The 14,726-nt window shown below is 49.6% G+C and overlaps 1 protein-coding gene across 5 annotated transcripts in view; it reads left to right on the top strand.

Annotated features, from left to right (window-relative positions):
- rbms2b (RNA binding motif, single stranded interacting protein 2b) overlaps positions 1-14,726 on the top strand; it is a 210,182-nt gene that overhangs the window by 126,717 nt on the left and 68,739 nt on the right. For all 5 annotated transcript variants that reach the window (XM_080182981.1, XM_080182984.1, XM_080182982.1 and 2 more), the window contains exon 3: positions 1,342-1,400. In XM_080182981.1, the coding sequence (XP_080039107.1) occupies positions 1,342-1,400 (59 nt within the window). The remainder of the gene's footprint in view (positions 1-1,341; positions 1,401-14,726) is intronic.

The following is a 14,726-nucleotide window of genomic DNA, read 5'->3' as shown; positions in this document are numbered from 1 at the left end:
CGGAGGAAACCCACGCAGACACGGGGAGAACATGCAGACTCCTCACAGACAGTGACCCAAGGCCGGAATTGAACTGGCTCCCTGGCACTGTGAGGCAGCAGTGTTAACCACCGTGCCACCGTGGGGACAGTAATCTGGTGGGATGAATGACTTTTCAATTATAGATCCTATTGGACATTGGAAGTATGAAGGTCAAGCTATAACACTATATTCTGCACTCTCTCCTTTCCTTCTCCCCTATGTACTCTATGAATGGTATGCTTTGTCTATATAGTGCGCAAGAAACAATACTTTTCACTGTATCCCAATACATGTGACACTAATAAATCAAATCAAATATTAAGCTGATCTTTCTCTACACCCTAGCTATGGCTGTAACACTACATTCTGCGCCCTCCTTTCCTTCTCCCTTATGTACTCTACGAACAGTATGCTTTGTCTGTACAGCGCGCAAGAAACAATACTTTTCACTGTATCTCAATACATGTGACAATATTAAATCATAGAATCCCTACAGTGCAGAAGGAGGCCATTCAGCCCATCGAGTCTGCACTGACCACAATCCCATCTGGGCCCTATTCCCTTAACCCCACATATTTACCCTTACAATCCCGCTAACACGGCCAATTTATCATGGCCAATCAACCTAACCTGCACATCTTTGGAATAAATCAAATCAAATCTAAACAACATTAGATTCAATCCCCCATTTGGGTCACTGTCTGTGAGGAGTCTGCACATTCTCCCCGTGTCTACGTGGGTTTCCTCCAGGTGCTCCAGTTTCCTCCCACACTCCAAAAGACATTCTGGTTAGGGTGCATTAGATGGGTTTTTTTCCGACAATGGTTTCATGGTCATCAGTAGATTCTTCATTCCAGATTTTTTAAATTGAATTCAAATTCCACCATCTGTTGTGGTGGGATTCGAACCCAGGTCCTCAGAGCATTACCTGGGTCTCTGGATTGGTAGTCTATGGACAATGCCACTACACCACCACATCCCCACTCGCTGTGTCGAGTCGGAGACACAACAATCAATTTATGCACAGCAAGCTCCCACAAACAGTAATGTGATGATGATATTCTGCTTTTTATTGATGTAGGCGGAGGGGTGAATATTGGCCAGTGCCCTGGGGAGTACCCCCTGCTGTTCTTGGTGCTCGGGCTGGGGGGGGTGTGCAGTTTACACCCACCCAAGGTTGGCTGACTGAGGGTGGTGCCTCGGATAGCAAAGCGCCCCCTCAGGACTGACTGGGAACATCAGTCTCGATTCCACGACCTGATCGAAACTGCTGCCTCCGCCATTTTGCTTCTAAATTTTTTTTTCTTTGCTTCTGGACAGGTACGGTAAGATAGTCTCCACCAAGGCCATTTTGGACAAGACAACGAACAAGTGTAAAGGTAGGAGACTCCACTTCTCCATTGTCTAAGTTGCAAGCATTTTGAAGGCAGGGTGAGGGGTCATGATACATCGGGCCCACCCCCCCCCCATTCCCACTGACATTCCCAAAGGCAGCGTTCCCTGATTTCAACCCGCGCTGGCAGGAAGTGGCCTGGAGAAACGAGGAAGGTCGGAGGGGCCTTTGCAATTGTGGAGTTATCCTCTGTTGCTCTCTCTGGGAGCCAGAGGTTGAGTGCTGTACGAGGAATGGTGTTGGAGGTGTGAAGCTTGGGCGTGTGATAACGCCACTACCGATTGTTTATACGCGAGGCTCGAACCCAAGGAGAGTGGAGAGGGACCCTGTGCTTTCTTTGAGAATGAAGGAGCGGCCTGCTCTGGCGACTGTAGTTATACTGTGGGCAGTTCTGTGGCGCTGCCCTTCGATGTGCTTGGCAAATGGGTCGTTGAAGTTACTCAGTGAATCCAGTGAGAAACAATTTCGTACTGAGTGCTACCACTGTACTGACAGTGTTGACAACAGCCACTTGCATTGATATAGCGCCTTTCGAAGTGGTTAGGAATTCCCTAGCCTTAGCAGAAGCAAAGGTTGGCACCAAGCCACATGAGATACCAGGACTGGTGACCAAGGTCAAAGGAGGTGGAAGGTGTAGGAGCAGAAACAGGCCATTCATAGAGTGTAGAAGGAGGCCATTTGGCCCATCACAATCTGCACCGATCACAATCCCACCCAGGCCCTATCCCCATAACCTCATGTATTTACCCCACTAATCCCCTGATACTAGGGTCAATTTAGCTTGGTGAGTGCACCCTAACCAGCACGTCTTTCGTGCTGTGGGATGAAACCGGAGCACTCAGATGAAACCCACGCAGACACGGGGAGAATGTGCGGACTCCGCACAGACAGTGATCCGAGACTGGAATCGAACACGGGTCCCTGGCAATGTGAGGCAGCAATGCTAACCCACTGTGCCACCCCCACAGTGGTTAGCACTGCTGCCCATCAGCCCATTGATTCTGCTCCTCCATTCAATGAGATCATGGCTGACCTGATGTGATAGTCCTCAACCCCCACTAATCCTCAGGAGTTCAGATCAGCCTTATCTCCATAACCCTGGACTCCCCTTGCTGAAGGCCAGGCATTCCAGAGCTCCAGGCTGCCCAACGATGGAGCGACAGGACCCCAGTCAGGCTGGAAGTAGGGCATGGGCAGAGTTCTTGGGAATGCTGTGGGGGCTGGAGGAGATTACAGAGGCCATGAGGGAGAACTCGGTTCTTCTTAAAGATGGAGACCGTGCTAGAGCAGGAGCCAATATTGGTCAGTGGGCTCTGGGACGATGGGGGTGGCTGAGAACAGTGAGCAACATAGAGAGGTTCAGACAAACTCAGGTTGACGATAACTCAACAAGTTGGCACCCCTTCCCTGCCCCATAGAACAAAGATCAAAGAAAATTACAGCACAGGAACAGGCCCTTCGGCCCACCAAGCCTGCACCAACCATGCTGCCCGTCTGAACTAAAACCCCCTACCCTTCCGGGGACCATATCCCTCTATTCCCATCCTATTCATGTATTTGTCCAGACGCCCCTTAAGACTCACTACTGTATCCGCTTCCACTCCCTCCCCCGGCAACGATTTCCAGGCACCCATCACCCTCTGTGTAAAAAACTTGCCTCGTACATCTCCTTTAAACCTTGCCCCTCGCCCCTTAAACCTGTGCCCCCCTAGTAATGGACTCTTCCACCCTGGGAAAAAGCTTCTGACTATCCACTCTGTCCATGACCCTCATAATCTTGTAGACTTCTATCAGGTCTCCCCTCAACCTCCGTCGTTCCAGTGAGAACAAACCAAGTTTCTCCAACCTCTCCTCATAGCTAATGCCCTCCATACCAGGGCAACATCCTGGTAAATCTTTTCTGTACCCTCTCCAAAGCCTCCACATCCTTCTGGTAGTGTGGTGACCAGAATTGAACACTATATTCCAAGTGCGGCCTAACTAAGGTTCTATAAAGCTGCAACATGAGTTGCCAATTTTTAAACTCAGTAACCCGGCCGATGAAGGCAGGCATGCCGTATGCATTCTTGACTACCTTCTCCACCTGTGTTGCCACTTGACCTGTGTACACCCAGATCCCATGTTGGGATTCCGCCTTGAGTATCTGCAGAGTTTGGTGAAAAGGTTGACGCCTGTATCTCGCTCAGAGGCTGGGCAGGGCTTGTAATCGTGACTTCCCCACTGCTAATTCCGAGCAATAAGACTCGATCTTCTCTGGTCGTTGCCCTGGAGGATGGTGCAGCGGGTGAGGGGGGTGTGCAGGGTAGTGGTGTGAATGAACTGCAGTTGATTAGTGCAGCGCGGGAGAAGTGGCAATCAGTCCGCAGAGGGAAAACACAATTCCAGCCTTTGTCTGCCAAAAGGATTTAATTGCCAACTTAAAAGGGTCTTTTTCTTTCTTTCTTTCAAAGCCACGTGGATATCTTTCTCTCCCACTCAGTCCCACAGAAAATAGTGGTGTCTGCCCTCAGTCAGAAGCCAGGTTATAAGACGTAGCTGTTTTTGGAGGCATATCATTTTGCTCAAACGTTACACTCCCGGCGGTCCACATTCCGGAGATTTCTGGCTGTACGTGGAGCACACGGGGGCTCCAGCAGACAACTCAGTTACAAGAGGGAGACAGGGAGAGAGAGAGAGAGAGAAAGCGTGCAGTGGAGTTGTCTGCAACATGGTAATGACATCTGTGCGAGTATTTATACGCACAGAACTCAGTGTTCTTCCAACAGCATTTCCTGTTGAGGTTGGCGAGCCAGAGGAGTTTGCGGGGCGGAGGTTGGAGGTGGGGGGGGAAGGGTGGTGGCGGTGGCGGCGGTGGCGGCGGGGGAGGGGGTTGCATCTGTCCGTCCACGTTCAGCCTTCCCACAAGGGTGACCGAAGAGGCCATTTTGTAAGACACGACGCTCCCCGATCTCCCGCAACGGCGAGCCAGGTAAAGTTGTGGTGCTTTGAATTCGCTGCCCCCCCCCCCCCCCCCCCCACTCCTCCCCAAAGAAGCAACCTTCATTAAGGAGCCAGGAACCGCACATCCCATGAACCGTCATGGGAGTTTTGCTGGGTTTGACCCTTGACCTTTACCCCACCACCAGCCGCCCTCCCCCCCCCCTACATTTCTGCTCTCAGTCCACTGGGCTGAGTTTGGGGGTTCAGTTCCCCCACACAGGCAAATTACCTCACATGCGTGTTTTTAAAAAAAATTCCAAGCAATGTCTCTCACTTGCGTTTTTAATGAACTTTTTTTCCGCCCAAAAGTAAATGTTATGATTGAAAAACTTTTAAGACCTTGGCAGCCGTGCATATTTTGAGAACGGAACTGTGCAGCCTTTTTTTTTGAAAACACCCTGAGTCAGTGCCCCCCCCTCCAACCCACCCAGCTAAAAGAGTGAGTGTCTCTGGGCTGTTCGACTGTGGGGGGCAGGGGACACTTTGCTGGTCTGGCTTGGTCTCCACACTTTACCCAGTAGGGGTCGATGCTCAGGATCTGATTCCTCCTCCATCTCTCTCTCTCTCTCTCTCTCTCTCTCCCCTCCCCCACCATACATGGAGGGGGGAAAAGTCAGAGGTCAGTGGCGACGCCCTCATTAGCGGAGAAGGGCAGATAAAGTAACATCAGAGTCCATGTCAAAGCAGCAGCGAGTTTGAAAATGCCAAGGCCAGTGTTGGATGATCTGCCTGTATCTCGTACAAAATCCCACTTTACAGTCTGCTTTTCTGGGGCAGGCACGGTGGCACAGTGGTTAGCACTGCTGACTCACAGCGCCAGGGACCCGGGTTTGATTCCTGGTTTGGTTCACTGTCTGTGCGGAGTCTGCATGTTCTCCCCGTGTCTGCGTGGGTTTCTTCCCACAGTCCAAAGATGTGTAGGTTAGGGTGGATTGGCCATTCTAAATTGTCCCTTAGTGTCCAAAGATGTGTAGGTTAGGGTGGATTGGCCATGCTAAATTGCCCCTTAGTGTCCAAAGATGTGCAGGTTAGGTGGATTGGCCATTCTAAATTGTCCCTTAGTGTCCAAAGATGTGAAGGTTAGGGTGGATTGGCCATTCTAAATTGTCCCTTAGTGTCCAAAGATGTGTAGGTTAGGTGGATTGGCCATTCTAAATTGTCCCTTAGTGTCCAAAGATGTGAAGGTTAGGTGGATTGGCCATTCTAAATTGTCCCTTAGTGTCCAAAGATGTGAAGGTTAGGTGGATTGGCCATTCTGAATTGTCCCTTAGTGTCCAAAGATGTGCAGGTTAGGTGGATTGGCCATTCTAAATTGTCCCTTAGTGTCCAAAGATGTGAAGGTTAGGTGGATTGGCCATTCTAAATTGTCCCTTAGTGTCCAAAGATGTGAAGGTTAGGTGGATTGGCCATTCTAAATTGTCCCTTAGTGTCCAAAGATGTGCAGGTTAGGTGGATTGGCCATGCTAAATTGTCCCTTAGTGTCCAAAGATGTGAAGGTTAGGTGGATTGGCCATGGTAAATTGTCCCTTAGTGTCCAAAGATGGGTTAGGTGGGGAGGGGGGCACTGAGTCACTCTTTTAGCTGGGGGGTGGGGTTGGGGGGAGCACCGACTCAGGGTGCTTTTGAAAAAAAAATAGGTTGTGCAGTTCTGTTCTCAAAAAAAAATGCACGGCTGCCAAGGTCTTAAAAGTTTTTCAATCATAACATTTACTTTCGGTTAGGTGGATTGGTCTGTAATGTCAGGGGGATTAGCAGGGTAAACACATGTGGTTACAGGAATAGGGCCTCACCAATTGTTGTGAGTGCAGACTCAATGGGCCAAATGGCCTCTACCTGCACTGTAGGGATTCTGTTCTATTCGTTAATGCTGGTGTGAGTGGGAGCATGTCTAGTTGCTGGGTTAAAGATGCCCCCTCACGATCAGTTACAATCTTTTAAAAATGCCCGCTTTTACATACTTGCAATACCCGAGAAAACTGGCTGCCCTGAGACATTGGCGTTCGGGTCCAGGTTGCCAGGTGCAAAGCGGGGTGGGTGACAAGAATGGAGGAAGTTGACCAGCTTGCTAGTACAGGCATGCTGGGTCAAAAGGCCTCTCGCGCTGCATCAGTCTGGGAGTCTGCTATCAAAAACTCACTGATATTTTAACTGCCCTCTCTGTCTGGCAGCATCTACTGCAATATATTCTTTTGAAGGGAAAAGTAACTTGTTCCGAGCTACGTTTCCCCGTGATTCGTACGGCTTGTTACAATGGTTTGTGAGGCTGTGTGTGAGAAAGGTTTACAGTTGCCACTCCTTCAGGCACACGGGCTTGGTGCGGCTCGGAATGCTTTGAGGTGAGCTTGGTGGCGACTGCCTTTACCCTGACTCAGGGAAAAGCAGAACAACTTCCCGTTTCCAAGAAACACAACTTTCACTCTCTCAAATAACTTTCCCAGCTGCCAGCTTCCTTCTCCACTTCTCCCGTTTGTCCAGCAGCTGTTGCTGGAGTCAGGAATGAGTGTGTGTGATTCCTCAGCCCATTCAAACTGCTGGATGGACTGGGGGAAGGGAAACCGCTCCCTGTGATATCCAGCTCTCAGCTCCTGCTGTGCCCCCCACCCCCTCCCCCCCAACCCACACACACCCATACACACACAAACTCACACACACACACTCATATACACACACTCTCACACACACACACACACTCACTCTCATACACACACACACACACACTCACTCTCATACACATACACACACACACACACACACTCACTCTCATACACACACACACACACTCACTCTCATACACACACACACACACTCACTCTCATACACACACACACACACACTCACACACACACACACTCTCTCATATACACACACACACACACTCTCTCATATACACACACACACACACTCACTCTCATATACACACACACACACACTCACTCTCATACACACACACACACACTCACTCTCATACACACACACACACACTCACACACACACACACTCTCTCATATACACACACACACACACTCTCTCATATACACACACACACACACTCACTCTCATACACACACACACACACTCACTCTCATACACACACACACACACTCACACACACACACACTCACTCACACACACACACACACACACACACTCTCGCTCTCTCTCTCTCTCTCTCTCTCTCATATACACACACACTCTCAAACACACACACACACTCATACATACACACTCTCATACACATACACACTCCCATACACACTCTCTCATATACACACACACACACTCTCTCATATATACACACACACACACTCATACACACACACACTGTCTCATACACACACACACTCTCATATACACACACACACACACACACACACACAGTCTCATACACACACACACACACACACACTCTCATACACACACACACACACTGTCTCATACACACACACACACACACACACACACACACACACACACACACACACACACACACACACTCTCACACAGACACATGCCCACACATACACAGATTCACATACATGCATGCACACATGCACCCTGACACGAGTGTGCACGCTCGTATGCGCACACATGTGCGTGCACACACATATGCACTGCACCCCCCACCCCAATCGATCTGGACAGCGAGAGCCTGGCTAACACGCACCCACTCACACAGCAGCACGCAGCAACTGGCACTGAGACACGTGTATACACACGTGTAGACACACACAAATGCCATGCAGATGCTCACGTGTTGACGCGCAAGCATGTATGTAGATGTGCAGAAGAAGCACACGGGGGCACGTACAGTGTTACAGAGCAGTGGTGGGATTGTTCCCTCTTTTTCCAGCTGGTGACTAACTGGAGCCAAGTGTGTTCCAAAGAGAGAGAAAGGGTGTTTAAACCTCTTGAGTGCTGGGACTCTCAAGAACAGACCAAAGATAAGGTTTTATTTGTAATTTTAAAGAAATAGAGGAGAAATGGTATTTCCCTACACCTGAATGCATTCACAGCAGCACCCACCCAAACACACACACAGGACAGAAGGCGATTACGAAAGATGCACTTGAATCATAACATCCCTACAATACAGAAGGAGACCATTCAGCCCATCGAGTCTGTCCCAATCACAATCCCACCCAGGCGCTAGCCCCATAACCCTGCATTTACCCTGCCGATGCCCCTGACACTAAGGGGCAATTTAGCACAGCCAGTCCACCTAACCTGCACATCTTTTGGACTGAGAGAGGAAACTGGAGCACCTGGAGGAAACCCATGCAGACATGGGGAGAATGTGCAGACACCACACAGACAGTGACCTGAGGCTGGAATCGAACCCAGGTCCTGGCGATGTGAGACTGCAGTGCTAACCACCGTACCACCCTGCCGCCTCTGGATCAGAAGAGTCCAGAATTTCACTGTCACCCTTGGTTCTCTTGAAATTCAGCTTTAAACGTTACAGTCCTGTGATTGGAATTTGCTTCGCAGAGGGAATGGAGGTGGAAAGGTTCTGACGATGGGTTCGCAGCTTCCTGCTTGCAATAGCAAGAATCTGGCTTCGCTGCAGCTGAGGTGCAGATCGATAGGCAAAGGTGAGGCCAAATTGTCTATATCCTGATGGATCTTGGGCAGTGTCCCTCCTTTGCTGGTCTGGATCTGTTCCCGCTCTCTCTGTCTCTCTCTCCCACTCTCCCTTTCTCCCAAAATGTGGGTGGGATTTTCGCTCCAAGGCCGGAAATTCCCGCCTGAGGTCAACAGACCCTCGCATGGTCCGACCCCGCCCGCTACAGTTCCCGCTGGGGCAGGGCAGGAAAACTCCGCCCAGTGTCTTCATCGACGGTCCTTCGCAAAACCTGGTTTCTGTCAGGTGAGCGCAGTAGGTCTTTCCCATTGTCCACACAAATGGTGTCTGCCAACCTGAGCAGTGGCACACAGCCGCGTTTGAGTTTCACCCATTGGCACCTCCTTGTGATAGAATAGGTTTCTTCACCCAACAAACTGGGGAATTCGAATCCAACGCCAAGAAAACAGCATTGATTGCCAAGGAAAGAAGCAGCCACCTGACCTCTCAACTCCATTTTGCATTGCGGCGGTGTGCGTTCTCCATTTTGTTTGAAAGGGTGCCCATTTTTCATGAACCCATGAGTATAATTGTGCGGGCCTGACAACACAAGCGTGCACAAACTTTGACACGCATGTGTGCAAGTAGCGCCCAAGCCGTCACGTACACACAGTCTCACACACGTGCACACAGACTCGCACACAATTTCATACGTGCAATCTCAAGTGTGCGGGCGCAAAAGAATCAGAGAATAGAATTATAGAATCCTTACAGCAGAGGAGGAGGGATTTCGGCCCATCAAGCCTGCACCGCCAACAATCCCACCCAGGTCCTATCCCCGTAACCCTCGGTATTTATTAATCCCGGACACTAATGGGCAATTTACCATGGCCAATCCAGCTGACCTGCACATTTTCCAGAGTGTGGGAGGAAACGGGAGCACCTGGGGGAAACCCACACAGATACGAGGAGAATGTGCAAACTCCACACAGACAGTGACCTGAGGTCAGAATTGAACCCAGGACCCTGGCGCTGTGAGGCAGCTGCGCTAACCACTCTGTGCTGCCCAATCCTGACATATTTTTTGGTCTTTTTGGACCATGATACTGAGGCCAGTTGGCTCACCTGTCCTACTCCGTTAGTAAAAAGTCTGACAACACCAGGTTTAAGTCCAACTGATTTATTTGATAGTACACTCACTCAAATAAATCAGTTGGACTTAAACCTGGAGTTGTCAGACTTTTTACTGTGTTTACCCCAGTCCAACACCGGCACATCCACATCATGACTACTCCGTTAGTGACAGGCCAGCAGCCTAACCTGGGACATGCCCAGGATGTGTGATGACTACTGAGCCACAGTGGGACTGGATTGCGTACGGAGTGAACGTGGCCCAGTGACAGATGCATCACCATAATGAGGCCTGGAGCCTCTCCGATTGGTAGCAGGTATCTTTGAAGCTGGGCCTTCTGAGTAGGCCCCTTTCTGCCCACTGTGGATCTGACTGAGAATTTTGAGGGAGCAGTTGCAGGAGGAGGAGGGAATTAGGGTGGACCATCACTGGATGATCAGACAACTATAGCTTCTTTTCACTTGCTGTCCAGATTTTATACTTCATCCTGTGTTCTTTTCAGTACTGACAGTTCATCCGGGCCTAGTTAGCCTGCCTCAGTGTCTCATGTCAATCGGTACATGTCAACTTAGGCTGAATGTTTAAGTGAGCAAGGATGTTAAGAGGCTAATGATATCACCCCACATCTCCTGTAGCTAAAACTGTAGAATTTGATTGTTTTCACCACAGCCTTGGTGACGTCTTGCTTTGTCAATGCTTATCTTCAAGCATCCCTCAGTCCACATTTCAGTGTTATTCACCCATTCGATATTCCTTCCAGCTCTCCTGTTTTTCCCCTCAATTTCCCTTTCAATTGTTGCCAGGACAAAGCTGTAGGGTCATAGAATCCTAGAATCCCTACTGTTCAGAAGGAGGCCATTCAGCCCATCGAGCCTGCACTGACAACAATCCCACCCCAGCCCTATCCCTGTAACCCCACATATTTATCAATCCCCTTGACACTAAGGGGCAATTTAGCATGGCCAATCCTCCTAACCTACACATCTTTGGACACTAAGAGGCAATTTGGCATGGCCAATCCTCCGAACCTGCACATCTTTGGACACTCCCAGATTGCCTGGATCCACTACAGTTTGCCTATCACCGCAACAGGTCCACAGCAAATGCCATCTCCTGGCCTTGCACTCAACCCTGCAACACAGATAAGAAGGAGACCTATGTCAGACTCCGATTTATTGACCACAGCTCAGCCATCAACACCATGATTCCCACGAAACTCATCTCCAAACTCCGTGGCCTGGGCCTCGGCTCCTCCGTGGATCCTGAACTTCCCAACCCACAGACCACAATCAGTAAGGACAGGCAATAACACCTCCTCCACAATCATCCTCAACACCGGTGCCCCACAAGGCTGTGTTTTCAGCCCCCTACTATACTCCTTATACACCTATGACTATGTGGCCAAATTCCCCTCCAATTCGATTTTCAAGTTTGCTGATGACATCACCCAAGTCGGTTGGATCTCAAACAATGACGAGACAGAGCACAGGAATGAGATAGAGAATCTGGTGAACTGGTGCAGTGACAATAATCTCTCCCTCAATGTCAACGAAACGAAGGAAATTGTCATCGACTTGAGGAAGTGTAAAGGAGAACATGCCCCTGTCTACATCAATGGGCATGAAGTAGAAAGGGTCGAGAGCTTCAAGTTTTTGTGTGTCCAAATCACCAACAACCTGTCCTGGTCCCCCCCCATGTCGACATTATCGTTAATAAAGCCCCACCAAAGCCTCTACTTTCTCAGAAGACTAAGGAAATTTGGCATGTCAACTACGACTCTCACCAACTTTTACAGATGCACCATAGAAAGCATCCTTTCTGGTTGTATCACAGCTTGGTATGGGCTCCTGCCCTGCCCAAGAAACTACAAAAGGTCGTGAACGTAGCCCAATCCATCACACAAACCAGCCTCCCATCCATTGACTCTGTCTACACTTCCCGCTGCCTCGGGAAAAGCAGCCAGTATAATTAAGGACCCCACACACCCCGGACATTCTCTCTTCCACCTTCTTCCATCAGGAAAAAGATACAAAAGTCTGAGGTCACGTACCAACCGAGTCAAGAACAGCTTCTTCCCTGCTGCTGTCAGACTTTTGAATGGACCTACCTCGCATTAAGTTGATCTTTCTCTACACCCTAGCTATGACTGTAATACTATATTCTGCACTCTCTCCTTCTCGATGAACGGTATGCTTTGTATAATGTGCAACACACAATACTTTTCACTGTATACTAATAAGTGTGATAATAATAAATCAAATCCAATCCCATCCATTCAAACTAAGGGGCAATTTAACATTGCCAAACCCCCTAACCTTGGGAGTGTGGGAGGAAACGCACGCAGACACTGGGAGAACGTGCAAACTTCACACAGACAGTGACCCAAGCCGGGAATCGAACCCAGGTCCCTGACACTGTGAGGCAGCAGTGCTAACCAATGTGCCACTCATTGCTGTACATGCTAACAAGTGGGAAGCAAATTTTCTGGGTTAATTGGAATATTGTGTCTGTATTATAGTTCTGAGTGCTGCACTTTGGGACGTGAAGGCTTTAGAGAGAGAGTGAAGACAGGATTCGCAAGAATGATTGCAGGAATGAGGAACTTCAGTTATGAGGATGAATTGGAGAAGCTCAGTTGGTACTAGCTTCAGAGGAAGAAGGCTTCAAGTTTATTTAATGTGCCATAGGCTGTACTGCAGGGTGACGTTAACACTGCTATGAAGTTACTGTGAAAATCCCCGAGTCGCCACACTCCTGTTTGAGTACACTGAGGGAGAATTTAGCACGGCCAATGCTCCCTAACCAACACATCTTTCGGGACTGTGGGAGGAAACCAGAGCACCTGGAGGAAACCCATGCAGACACGGGGAGAATGTGCAGGCTCCATACAGACAGTGACCCAAGCCGGGAATCAAACCCGGGTCCCTGGTGCTGTGAGGCAGCCGTGCCAACCACTATGCCACCGCAGGTTGCGAGATTTGAGAGAGGTGTTCAAAATCACGAGGGAGAGCTAGACAAAGTGGAGCGGGAGAAACTGTTCCCCGTTGGTGGGAGGATTGCAAACCAGAAGATGGAGTGATTGTACAAATGTGAGAAAATAGTTTGTGGCTCAGATCTGGAATGCGCTGCCTGAGAGTGTGTGGGAGGCAAATTCAATCCAAAGAGAATGGGATCGTTACTCAAAGAGGAGGTAATATTGTGGGGAGTGAGACTCTGAGAATTGCTCTTCCAGAGAGCCAGTATTGACTCAAAGGGCTGAATAGCCTCCTTTTGTGCTGTAGCCGTTCTCTGATGCCCCCACAGTGGCGCAGGGCAAGCATTTATCGAGGGAATCCATGGGCAGCAAATGCCACAAAATTACAGGGCTCCGGCTATGGGATAAAGTGGGGACTCGAGACCTATCCTGAACAGATAACCTGAATTATTTCCAGGCAGCTTGTTGCTCAGTTGGTCGCAGGGTCAGGGCACCATAAATTCAAGTCCCGAGGTGGAAACATTAGGCTGACACTGCAGGGCAGTACTGAGGGAGTGCAGCAGTGTCAGTGAAGCCATTTTCCAGCTGGCTCTTTAAACTGAGGCCCCCATCTTGCTCGCTCTCTCTCTCTCTCTTGGCTTGACACAGCCAACTAGCCTCAACTGAAAGCTGAAGAGTGAACTTCAGGGTCCTGGCCAACACTTATCCCACAGCCTGCATGGCCAGCATGGAGTGGGGGGGCTGAATGGCCTTTCTGTTGGGTGCCTGGAGGGGTGGGGGGCGGTGGGAGAAGCTGAAAACGGTTTTGTGACCATTGATTTGTGAGTGGTTGTCGCACTGTTTGTGGGAGGGCACTGTGTGCAAATTGGCTGCTGCCTTTCCAGATCGCCACACTCCAGAACGACTTGATTTGCTTGCGGGCAAGTCCTGAGGCTCTGCGAAGAGGCGCCACGGAAATGTAAGTCTTTTGATTTTGTTCTTTCCTTCCCTGCTGTGTGATTTGGATTGTGAGCGGTACGCGGAGGCAGAATCCAGCGGCTGCCGAATGTGGGCTGCTGAGGATTTGTTGGCAAGTTTAACAAATGATTTGAGAATTCCTGGCCTAACTTCATGTGTGGACAACAGCAACTCATCGATTCATAGGAACATGGAAGACAGGAGCAGGAGGAGGCCATTCGGCCCTTCAAGCCTGCTCTGCCATTCATCACCATCATGGCTGATTGTCCAACTCAATAGCCTAATCCTGCTTTCTCCCCATAACCTTTAACCCCATTCACCCCCAGTGCTATATCCAGCCGCCTCTTGAATACATCCAATGTTTTGGCATCAACTACTTCCTGTGGGAATGAATTCCACAGGCTCACCGGGTGAAGAAATGTCTCCTCACCTCCATCCTAAATGGTCCACCCCCAATCCTCAGACTGTGACCCCTGGTTCTGGACTCCCCCCACCATCGGGAACCCCCTCCCTGCATCTACCCTGTCGAGTCCTGTTAGAATTTTATAAATCTCTATGAGATTCCCCCCTCATTCATCTGAACTCCAGCGAAAACAATCCTAACCGAGTCAATCTCTCCTCATACATCAGTCCCCCCGGAATCAGCCTGGTAAACCTTCACTGCACTCCCTCGAGAGCAAGAACATCCTTCCTCAGAAAAGGAGATCAA

Source organism: Carcharhinus amblyrhynchos, unplaced genomic scaffold (assembly GCF_965287045.1).
Source record: "Carcharhinus amblyrhynchos unplaced genomic scaffold, sCarAmb.v2.hapA chromosome_107, whole genome shotgun sequence".
Classification (NCBI taxonomy): Eukaryota; Metazoa; Chordata; class Chondrichthyes; order Carcharhiniformes; family Carcharhinidae; genus Carcharhinus; species Carcharhinus amblyrhynchos.
Note: the sequence above shows the minus strand (reverse complement) of the source record. Positions and strands in the feature narration are given on the sequence as shown.